General features: G+C 33.9%; 1 protein-coding gene across 1 annotated transcript; it reads left to right on the forward strand.

The window, feature by feature from the left end:
- The first annotated feature begins 6,578 nt into the window (after nucleotides 1-6,578).
- On the forward strand, nucleotides 6,579-10,832 carry Pdhb (Pyruvate dehydrogenase E1 beta subunit). The gene is made up of 7 exons (XM_013308542.1): nucleotides 6,579-6,990; nucleotides 7,732-7,885; nucleotides 8,700-8,886; nucleotides 9,088-9,312; nucleotides 9,722-9,841; nucleotides 10,157-10,337; nucleotides 10,644-10,832. Exons 1-7 carry the CDS (start codon nucleotides 6,782-6,784, stop codon nucleotides 10,666-10,668), a joined length of 1,101 nt encoding a protein of 366 aa, XP_013163996.1. The 5' UTR covers nucleotides 6,579-6,781; the 3' UTR covers nucleotides 10,669-10,832.
- Nucleotides 10,833-12,913: the final 2,081 nt, after the last annotated feature.

Consider the following 12,913-nt stretch of genomic DNA (forward strand, 5'->3'; position numbering starts at 1 on the left):
AACAGATTGCTCAGAAAACTTTCCAAGTTGAGAAATTCTATATAAAATTATTCCACAACTTTTATCTTATAATGTGTCAATTTAAAATATATATTTTGCAATCGAAAATCGTCTTTTTGGGTCTCCAAATATTTATTTAAAGATTAAATATATTATGTTAGTAAAATATAATGTAATTCCTGCCAAAGATACGAGTTTTTATTAGAACAAATCATATTACTTTAGTCTTTAGGAAAGTTTGTTTATTTAAAACCAATCATTTAAGATATTTATTCAGCAGATTTCAACACTTCAAGAAAAGCCTTGACCACAGAACTAGGTTACAATTCAAGAGCTTAATTAATACACATTTCAGCTAAAATCTTGTAAAATGTTTATTAGATCCATAAAAGATTATGAGCGGCATAATAACAGATGATAAAAACAATTAAATTTATTTCCGTTACCAAAGCTTTAAAAGTTTTCGATGAATGTTCGTTACCAATTTCTCGAGGAAAAATTAAATATTGGAAACTTATCCAAGAGGATAATCAAAGAATTTGATGTATATTTTTTTCTTCGTTATTATAAAATTAATTTAACAATGTTTTACTTAATATTGACTAAACAACTAAAAGATATTAGAAATATGTAAACAATGAGCTTAAAATTTATTTTTCAGTTAAGCATACAAAAGTCCTAAGCCATTAATAAAATTAATAGCACTATAACTTAACAGTGACTTAACGAACTTAACAAAGACGTTAAGTACAGCAATTACAGTTCGATTTGAACATTTAAAATTTCTAGTCACGTCTTATGTACATAAAAGAAAACTAATACTTGTTAAGGTTCTTCATTCTTAAGGAATTGTACAACTCAGTTAAATAGAACGTCTACATTTTGATCCAATTTAACTACTAATTAAAAGCAGTAATGCTATCAATCTCATTAAATTACCTCAAAGAAACCAATACATAAGGAAAAGTAACAAAGGAACAGCTACACTTTGCTGTTTATTATATTATCTAGATATCTTTTCAGACTTAGAACCGCTAATTCTGCAAGTTAGTGGCGTGTATACAAATAAGATAATTACTATCATATATCATTAGTTAATCTTTTTAAATATATTAATAAGGAAAACACGACAGCTCCCACCCCTCATTTATCGTCGGTATGGGCCGCGAAAAGGTTATAAATCAAATGCGGGTGGACTAAGGGTTACCATGGATTTGTTGATAGATTCGGGATTTTTCATTAAAATGTCTCTCTTGATTTTTCAAAAAAAACTCTTTTTTAGACATAAAAGCATATGTAAGCGATAAAATAAAAATTAATTTTGTTTAGTGAGTAAAATGCCCTGTCTGTGATCAATGATTAAGCTGACGATTCACTGGCCTGTTCCTGCCACCTTCCACCATGCCATCGACCATATTCGCTTCTGCGTGTACCCTATTAAACGATGTCCTGCCGTCATCCGATTTTTTTTCATAAATTTATCGTCTTTATGATTTCCAATAGACGATTAGAATTATTATTACATATCATCATTGTGTCTTAGTAATTAAAATTATACACAGTCCTAAAGTCTCAACGAAGACTATGCGACATATGGGCTCTAGCCGGCCGACGACCCTGCGGCAGACATGACACGATCTAGTAAGTTCCCGTTGCCAGAGATTAGAAAACCCATCTTTGTTAAACGACGCTAATTTGACTGGTGTGTTGGTATGGGTGGGATATTGCTAAGCTGCATACTGCTGTGCGGTTTGTTGGGATTTGACAAATATTAGCGGACACTAAACGGCAAAGACTCTGCAATACACGAACACCTTTCTTCTTTTAGCATCATTATCAGTCGTAATCTTCCACTCCGTCAATGTAAAGCTTTTTTCTCATAGACATGTTTCAAAATTTTACTAGTAACGTTGAAGCCCCTTCTTGCTATGTTTCTTCTTTAATTTTATTTCCCTCCATTGTGCACCCCTGTCAAGTCTTCAGAGGACTGCAGAGGTTCAAAATTTTGGAAGTTACTGGCGTATTAATGAAACAAACTAATTAACATAATTAAAAAATATTACGTGACCAATTTGTATCGTGGGTAAACTTAGTCCTTATTGATATCTTAGTATATCTATTTCATATTACACGATACCAAAGCCCCGATAATTCAACGACATAGATAAATATCGCTTATCTACGCGAGTGTGTACACAAGCTTCCAATCCGATGAGCAAATTTAAGTAAAACTCGCCTATGGCTTTAAGGCTTACCAACTTAAATATATTTGTTAAGCACAAAAGATAAATTAATATAAACATTATCAAATTATACATAAACTTTGATACTCTGCCTAACTATTAAAGAGCTTTTGTATTATCAGGTAAAAAGAACAATCTTTTTATTGACCTTTTTATAAGTCTTGTCGCTATTTTATAATCTAGTTATTTTATTTATATTACTACGCGTTTGCTAAAATTAGGCTAAAACTTTTTTCTCATTTGTATGTAATTTATGTTATGTGATTAAGTTATGTTAAGTGATAGATTTTCATTAAGTATTTACTCACACATTCACTCAAAATAAACACGTCAAAGTGAATAAAGAGCTCGCGAGATTAATTTGTAAAAGTTTGTCGTCGCGGAGGTGAGGTGGCGCGTCGGAGTCTACAGCTTACATTCTTGTTGAAACAATTTTCAGTGTCATTGAATTTTAAACAACTATTCGCGTTTAAATCTGTTTAATACGCTATTAATATAAGATGTAGATTAACTATTTAATAGGAATATTTTGTTCTATTTTGTATAATACATTAAGAAATATTAACCTTGAGTTTCAGAGTAAGATTTCACATGTAAGATTTTTTAGTAAATAATAGCAGTTTTTTTTAACAAGCTCGACGTTCGTGCTTTGATATTTATAATTTGTTTACGACAAATGAAGGGATCGGAACCCTTGATCTCGTGATTGGATTGGATTGGATACGTATCCTTCACTGGCCCTTATTTGGCGCTTCGATATGTTATTGTTTTAATTTGAAATTATACATTTGTAAGTATTCGTATACAGTTATAAATTGAAATATACAAATTGTGTGGTGATCAAATAATACTAAACCAATTTGCAGTAACAATATAAAGTCTTTGAAAGCTCGTTTTATACTTTTGCTATCTTACAATCTAATCTAACTTTAGCACTAGTCAGGACGAATGACCCTGACAGTAGATAAACACGACAATTCTTATACGTTACTTTTTCTGTTTATTTCTCGCAGCCGTTTCTATTTATTCAGTGTTTAACAAAATTTTGGTACGTTTTATAAGTCTATTTACGAATACACTAGAACCTGGAAAATGGAGAGTCCAAGGTACCGGCATATTGTTCTCGCTTATTGAGGTTTGTCTCTAACCCGAGTTTCTCGCTTATGGAGGTCGTTCATCGAGATCGGACAATGACTCTCGCTTATAGATGTTTCCCATTTATCCAGTTTTGACTGTACATGGAAATGTAAATTGTTTCTCTTCTATGTATAACTTATATATATGTTCCCTGTATATACAGAACAGCATACGTATTCTAACCAATACGAACAGTTCGTTTACTTATTAAAATCGAACATAAAAAAGTAGAATATAAAAAAAGTCCTAATATGTGCAGTTGTTGATTAATAGAAATCTAGAATATCTTCTTAAATAATAATTTTATATGTAAACACAAAGGTCATAAAGAGCACTAATAAATATACTTACATTTTTATCACCCGTAGTCGACAATTAATTTAATTTATCCTATCACGATACAGCTTAAAATAATGTTGCCAATAAATATTTGTAAGTTTTGTTCAAAGAGCTCAGTTCATAAGTTGGGATCCGGACAACTTTAGATCTCACACGTGTCATAGTGTCGCGCCCGGGTCCTTTGACCGACGGTAGTGATGTGCTTAAATATAATAAAATAAATTCACAATCTGCAATTTATTGTTTTATTTATTTATCAAAATATTTTTGTAAAATAAAATAAACTGTACTGTACGCTTTATTTGTATGTCTTACATGAAATTTAGTAATAGACTAGAATAGACGTGGAACCCTCTGCTTAACTTCAGAAACGTTCTGTGTGACGCGCGACTCCATCCGCTCGGAATTAAAAAAGAAAATGTTTTCTTCCAGTCATCTATGCAAAATTTTATCAAGATCTGTTCTGTTAAGCCGCTCCGGAAAATCTAACAAAAATCCATCCATTTAAACTTTAGCATTTATAAAATTAGTAAGAATTTTTTTATATTCTCGTCGTACAAGATACATCACTATCGCTTGTCCAAATATTTAGCTTTAGGTGAGTAATTAAAGTGTTTCGACTAAGTTTCAGACGTCTTATTGAAAACGACATTTTGTTTATTGCTTGTGCATCGGCACGATCCGATGTCAACTTGACAGTTGCACTAGGATGTCCATAAATATACAAATATTTTAAGGATAAAATTTTCACGATGTGGTGTTTCCGAATAACATTTCTTTAATTTATACAATTTTTAATAGTTTTTAATCTACTAATGAAAATATAAATCTTACTTATTGAAAAGTTAAGGATATGACTAAATAAAAATGGACTAATTCCATTAAATTACGACAAACTTTTAACTATAAAAAGGCAAAAAAAACAAGTTTAATATATGCCTTAAACGATCATTGACGTAAAAGTATATTGGCTTCTTAAAATAGAATCTATTATATCTATCGATTAAGGTTACGCCCACGATATATGCTTATACTCTTAAACAAAGTTTTCTACGTGATGAAATTAAACTCGAGAAATGGTAAAGAGAAAACAATACTGTCTTTTATTTATCAAAGACGTTCGATTCAGACGATAATCAAATTATCAAAAATCAAACGTTTTTTAGCTAGTAGCCAATTCATCAAATAAGATTTATATTTTCCTCACTCTTACAACATAAACTTGAACTTTGTGAACTCTATGCATTAGTGAATTTGAGTAAATTATTTTAAAACATTAACATCGTACTTTACACATCTCGCAAAATAAAAAGCGTTATAAAGATACATTTTTCAGGTTAATGTCATGAATTAGTTTATTTTTACATATAACAACACTTTATTTCAAACAAAAACTACGAGTTATTTGTCTAGTCTAGGATATGTTTCAAGTTATTAATAAGTTGTACTTAGATTTCGACTGACAATTTATCAGGTACAGCGCTGGACAACGGACAAATGTTATGTCTTAGAAAAACACTCCGCACAATAAATATACAGTCTGGCAACATTTACATTACACATCCTATTACACATACAAAAATAAACAACTCTAATGATTTTATCTCTCAGGTCTGAGCAGGGAGAACTATTGCTACTTTTGTACATAGAACATGTACCTATAGATACCTAATCCGGAGCAAAAATGTGGCATTTTGAAATGTCCTCAGGAGACCTTTTTGTAGTATATTACCCCAGTGTTGTCTGACTGAGTACGGAAAACTGTTATAACTTTTGTCGTACTCGTATTTTAATTAGTGGTTTTATAGATCTTTTTTTTTCTTTGTCATGATATAGCATATGTTGTATGTTTATTCCCTCAAAAATTTACTTTGGTAGTCGTGATTTGCGTTGTGAACCCGCTAGTAAAAATATAAATACCCAGTCATTGTTCACTTTTAACAACCGCGTGCAATTTCCATAAAGTTCAACCATAAATCTTAATAATAATATCAACCTCTCGAACGTTATTTATGAATTTTTATAAGTTTGTCTGCATAGACAGAATCGGTGCAGACAATCGGCCAGTATCGTAAAATTGATGATACGTAGCCACGATGAGTAGTTAAAACTGTCTCAAAAAGTTATAAACTCTTATTGGACCCTTGAGAGAATTTTGCAAACTCAGCTCTTACCGTTAGTCAACGTTATATTATAACGAAAGTATAAAAATGAAATGTGTAGATATTGCATGTTTTCTTTCCTTGTGTTACACGACACAAAACCAAAAATATTTAAGTTAAATATACAATGACAAGAGAAATAATAGGGTGAAAATTAACTGTAATACAACCTCCTTATACTTTATTTTTTACAGTGTTACCATCGTTGTACTATTCCTACAAAATAGGGAAATTTATGAAAAATATTCAAAATGTTCACTATTTTTAACATATTCTTGTATATTTTTCAAATACGGTCTTCCAAACACGTCCCTTATTTTAAAACGTTAATACGTTAACTTTGTTTCTCCATCTTACTAAAACTATAAATTCAAATGTTTAGATGGATGAATGGATGGATGTAACGATAGATGTTTGTTTGAAGGTATCTCCGGAGCCGCTGAATCTCACTGAAATTTGGCTTAGACGTAGAACATTGTCTAGAAGAACACATATTTTAATTTTTAAATTTATTTTTTATACTGTGTGGAAAGAGTCGCGGGCGACAGGTAGTATCTTCAATAAGATTTAGATTTACGTTTCTATATAAGAGGGGCCTAAATTTTAATTTTCTTATATGGTCACCCAAACTTTAAAAAGTGGTATAAATAACCCGTGTTTATGACTCTTTCTTACCAGATTGATAAATAATCTGTGGAAATTTTAACGAACGTCATTTCAAACGTCACGTATCATTGACATTGACACTTTGGTCCATCTCGACCTCCATTCATCCTTCATACTAGTATATCAAAGATTTTAACTCCATTTTCAACGAAATTAACAGAAAAACGCTCGTTATAGAGCTCCAAAAATAATTAATCTAGTTTTATATTAAAGCGAATAAACTTCAAGGTGAAAATGGCGTTGAAATCTACACCGGTGCTGTTTGGTTTGCTAACTCGCTTGTCTCGTCGTACCTTTTCTACTTCAAAAGCCTTGGCTTCGAAGCCAGTGACTGTTCGTGATGCCCTGAACCAAGCCTTGGACGAGGAAATGGCAAGGGATGAAACAGTGTTCCTTCTAGGTGAAGAAGTCGCACAATATGATGGTGCCTACAAAGTTAGCAGGTAATTTCGTCGATATAGTAATTTACAATTAGCTTCTGATTACATGCCATAGAAAGTTACTTGATGTACCTCCTAACTAATTTTTTGAGCTTCTTTATGTTACTTTTTCAATTAGCATCTATTACATAACCAAGATATTTGTTGACAGGTCTTAGTTTTCTTAACCTCAAAACATAAGTAAATTATTTTATTAACGTACCAAGTAAATAATAAAATAATTAGGACATAAAATAAAAAACAAACAAATTTGTCAACAAATATGTGAGACGGGTGGATCAAAATATTTATATTGTTATCTTTTGGAAATAGATAAACTTTATAGATTTATTGTTATTGAACATCATAGCAGCAGTATGTTGTTCACTGAGCAGGTCTAGTCAAGGTCACAATAAACATGTTTATACAATATGAATATCAACTGATCTCAACTATAGATAATTGACATGGCTTGATGTCATATCTGCATTATTTATTTAAGAGATAACTTTCATTACATAAGGTAATTTTTAAGTTGATGGAATACCTATTACTGGCCTCTTAAATCTTTGTATTTTTGGCACAATTACTTGTCTCCATAATTATTGTGTTCCAACCTTATTTTGAATCATCATGCTTAAAAACTAACACAGTTTTTGGTATTTATTTAAAAAAAATTATTTACTAAAGTTTCTAAAATTTATTATTAATCTTCAATTAACAGGCAAAGATTTTCTGTAAAGCTCTAATGTACAATGTTTCCAGAGGGCTATGGAAGAAATATGGAGACAAGCGTGTAATAGACACACCTATCACAGAGGCAGGCTTTGCTGGTATTGCAGTGGGCGCAGCATTCGCTGGACTCAGGCCTGTCTGTGAATTCATGACTTTCAACTTTTCCATGCAAGCTATTGATCATGTAAGTAACAATAGTTATGAAGTTTTAACACATTCAATGCCAACAATGCAACATGCAAGTTTTTTTATATATAAATATCCTAATAGCATAGAAAGTGTTAAATTAACTATTCTGAAACTTGTATTAATACATATTGCTATTACAGTCTCTATGCAGAGACTATAATGTATGCAGTTGAACCTGAATAAGCAAATAACCTCGATAAGCGAGGGTTATTGTCCAGTTATAAGGATAACTTCTATAAGAGAAACTCGGGTTGGAGAGAAACCTCTATAGGTGACATTGTGGGTTCTTGGACTCTCGCTTATCCATGTTCTACTTTATAAATACTAGGGTCACTGCATTGGAAAGCCATGATACAGATTCACAACTACAGTTTTGAATGTAATATGTATTCTACCTACAAAATTGTAAATCGGTATTTGAAACAGTACAAAAAAGTATTCACAAAAAACTATGTTACATTTGCATATTATTGAGTTAATGCATTTGTGCCAATCATTCATTGGTAAAATGAATCTGTGAGTGTTTCTATTGGGTCAATAAACCTTCTACTTATTTGGCGCAATGGGATTTTCTTACCCATTGGGCCAAATAACTATAGAATCATTTGGCCTCTTGGACCAAAAAGTTTGTAGATAAATCGGCCTAACGGGAAATTAGCAAATATTTCATAGTGTTTTCCTTATTATTATAAGATTGTTATATAAATATTATAGTGAGGCAAAAGGATAAATAAATTAATAATATCGACAATTAACTCCAAGCAATATTTCCCTCACTGATTTATATTTAGTTTCTGGATGTCTTGTAGGTAATAAACTCGGCAGCGAAGACATTCTATATGTCAGCGGGAGCGGTGCCGGTGCCGGTGGTGTTCCGCGGACCCAACGGCGCGGCGGCGGGCGTCGCAGCACAGCATTCGCAGTGCTTCGGTGCCTGGTACAGCCACTGCCCTGGACTCAAGGTCCTCATGCCATACTCCTCTGAAGATGCTAAAGGTACAGGTCCTCAGTCCCCACCAAGCTAAGTTTTATAAAAGAATAAAAATATTTATTGATGTGATGTTTTGTTTTACACTCACAATCAGTTATTGATTCAAACATAAACATAATAAATGTAGTTATTTGACAGTTTTCTACTTAACCAAACCATATATTTGTGTTCTTGATTTTAAATAATGTTTAATAATTTCCTTCCAGGTCTGCTCAAGGCTGCAATCAGAGACCCCGACCCGGTGGTGTTCCTGGAGGACGAGATCCTGTACGGTGTGCCGTTCGCGATGTCCGACGAGGCGCTGGCGGACGACTTCGTGCTGCCCATCGGCAAGGCGAAGGTGGAGCGCGCGGGTCAGCACGTCACCCTGGTGTGCGCGGGCAAGGCCACCGACACCGCGCTGCAGGCTGCCAACCAACTCACCGGGGAAGGTGATACATTTAGTCTTTTTCTCTAAAGAAAGCTGTTATAAAAATGTTTAAATTACTTGTATGTCCTAATGCAGGAAGCCAAATGATGTTTTTCTGTCGGGAAAATTGATTTACGCTTTCAACAATAGATGGAGCTATTCATGGTAAAGTTTGTCCTACTGCAGAATGGAGTGAAAAAAGAAAGAAAAGAAAAAGTAGATGGCGTTAGAGTCAAGAGTGGGCTGGGCTGTCTCTGTAAAAAAAAATTATACGTCATTTTCGCGATTTAATAAACAATATACTTCTTTCTTTTTGTTATAAATAATTTATGAACTATCCTAAAAAATTATTTAATAATGTATGTGAGTAAATGGTAGTTTTTCTCCCCATTATAAACATAACCCAATGACACAATATTGATATGTGGCAGGTATCGAGTGTGAGGTGATCAATCTGCGGTCGCTGCGGCCGCTGGACTTCGACACCATCGCGCAGTCTGTCGCCAAGACCCACCACCTCGTCACCGTCGAGCAGGGCTGGCCACAGTCCGGTAAACATACTGACAGTCTTTAATTATACAACCTTTTATCCGGATCAAAAGACCAGAAACTAACATTTTTCTCTGCTACAGCAGCTGTAGCGAATGTGAGAGCAGTAGTGTAAAGTTTAAAACATTGTGTGGTCAGGACAGGACAAGACAGAAGGCTCAGAGGTTAAGCACTTGTCATCTGCAAGTCCTGGGTTCGAATTCCGACATATAATTTTCGATATACGACGATATACGGTAACGTTAATACAATGAAGGAAGAAAGATAAGCGCGGTTTTGTATGAGTAGCGAGATGATGATGACTGTTGTGTTGTGAGGTATCGGCGCGGAGATCTGCGCGCGCGTGATGGAGTCTCCCGCATTCTTCGAGCTGGACGCGCCGGCGTGGCGCGTGTCGGGCGCGGACGTGCCGATGCCGTACGCGCGCTCGCTGGAGACGCTCGCTCTGCCGCGTCCGCCAGATGTCGCCGCCGCAGTGCGCGCTGTGCTCGCCAACAGGTACAACACCACCATACTGTTACACCTCATCCTTCTCTCGATATGTCACTAACAATTCTTGCGCCGCACTATTTTCCTCATAAAAAGAACGTGTCGCACAGTGACGCATTGATTAAACAATTTTAAAAGTGTCAAACAAAACGTAAACTGTCAACAATAATTTAACTAACATGTAAAGTTTGACAAAAAGTTTGACCACACGAGTACCAATATAAGTAATGTATGACCAGCATTTGGGTCACACTCAATCAAAGATAAGAAATTAATATGATAAGATGTACCTTTAACTCAGTATACTTGTTTCAGGATAACCCAGGGAGTGCAGCAGTAAACTAGAGAATTAATAGTGAATATAGCGCGGGGTACTTGATTATTTGTAAATATTTATTATATCCTATATAATTTATTCCCGGTCCTCGGCCGCCATTGCAGAATCAAATCAATGTATATGTAAATGAAAGCATTTTGTTGAAGTAAATCTGATAGGAGTTAAAAGGCCTTTTATTTTACCTGAAATAAATGTTTTACTTATATTTCTACTTGTGTTTTGTTCAATACAATGTTTGATTTTTTTCTTAAACTTGTTGTTTCGTCTCAAATACGGAATGCAAACCATGACACCATAAAAACGCACAAAAGACGTTAAATTATTGTTTAAATTAGTTACAGGATTAGTTACTAGTACTCGTTAAAATGTCGACAGCGCCATCTATGAATCATTTTAAAAATACCCTATTCTTTGGTTAGCCGTTAGATGGCAGCATAATGAATTATATTTGAATATTATGGTATAAAGAGCTTTGATACGGCTGCATTTTGTAAGTAAAAAAAGGATCTTGACAGACAGACGACGCACAACAAAGTGATCCTATAAGGGTTCCATTTTTTTCATTTCAAGGTACGGAATCCTAAAAACAAAACTTTTTGTTTGAAAAAGAAGATTGAATTGATTGGTTATGTGACCATTATCTTTTCGCATATTATATTCATAGCAAGCTAACCTTTTCCTTCTCAATTTCTACTCTCTTAATGTAACAAATTTTAAGTAGAAAATATCCGCTTTATCACATTACTACAATCGTACGTGAGGTGTAAAAACGCGTGTTGTGGAGGGGGAGAGCTGCATGATGGATCACCAGCCGCGCCAACTCGCGGACACTCGCCGTTCTATTCTCCAGAGTATTTCTCGAGGGTTTACAGTTGTTCGGACTGAGGCAAATGTCGGAGAACAATCGGAAACAGTTTTAAAGTAGCATTCAGAATTGCTTATTTTCACTAAGTTGAAATGCTATTTAAACTTACTAACTCTGAGTGCTACAGTGCTATCTTGCCGCACTTTTAGATCTTTATTTACAATTTGGTAGACAATGCACAAACGCTATACACTTTGGTAAAACTTCCATCAATAACATATCATTGCTTTACTCCGTACATAACAATTGCTAGTAAACCCTAATAATAGTAAAAATTGCGCCTGTTTTTCACTAAGGATGACCTTTAAACATTCAAACCCCAGCTGAGAGACTTTCATACAAACTCCTACACAGTAGATATATTTAGGTAATGTTAAGGGTAACGAATTCATTGTGTATTATTGCGGGGGTAGATGCGGGGTGAGGTGCGGTGCGGCGGGGGTGGAGGCTGCGCAGACACCGCTGATGGATCACCTCGCAGGGAATTACGTGTAAGGGAGGAAAACAAATAAAGATGGCTACACACTAAAGAGATTCACGTAGCAACCATTTATTCGATTATTGTCAATTTTATTTAAACGTTATACACTTTATTTTCGTAATCATGGAAGTTTTTCATGGAATGATGCAAAAAGTTTATTTACCTTTTTAATTAAAACCAACATTAGAAATGAAGTTTGAATGTAGGAAAATTCTAATTTTGTAATGCTTATGTAAAAGACTTTAGTAAACTGATAGTTTTTACACATTCATTTATTAAAAAATACTCACCACTGTAGTGTGTCACCAACCTTTTGGTTCTATTTCATTGAAGATTGACATTTTCGGCAATCGTTGGCTTACAATTTTTTCGGGCCCTCCAAAGTGTCAACGCGAGCGCGCCGGATTGCCGGAATTAAAATGTACACAATATATAATCTATGAAAACATAGCTGTGTGCTGTATACAATAAGAAAAGTAAATAAAATTGTTACAATCTTTATTACTGTACGAAAATAAACCCAAAACTATCACAATGTTGTTGTAGACTTTAATAAGGAAATCCACATATTTTTCTATTTGTGATATGTCATGTTAGAGAACTAGATAGGGGGAAAAACACCAATAAAGGTCACTGTTTTTAAAGTAAATAAACAACATAAGCAATGAGAACAACAACAGGACTATGAGTGTCAAAAACATTCAAGTTTAAAGCAAAACAAATACTGTCATCAATGGAAAAAATAGACTGATTCGCGAATCTGGCTTCTTGTCACGAACATGTCCAATCGCAGGACAAAGCCGCCATAGAATAAATGAGATACAATAATATATTTCTAAGAAAGCAATAGGTAGCATTTATACAGAAAGGAATAAAAAATACGATAGAAAAAAATCAGCGAG

This window comes from Papilio xuthus, unplaced genomic scaffold, assembly GCF_000836235.2.
Source record: "Papilio xuthus unplaced genomic scaffold, Pxut_1.1 DF827870.1, whole genome shotgun sequence".
NCBI lineage: Eukaryota > Metazoa > Arthropoda > Insecta > Lepidoptera > Papilionidae > Papilio > Papilio xuthus.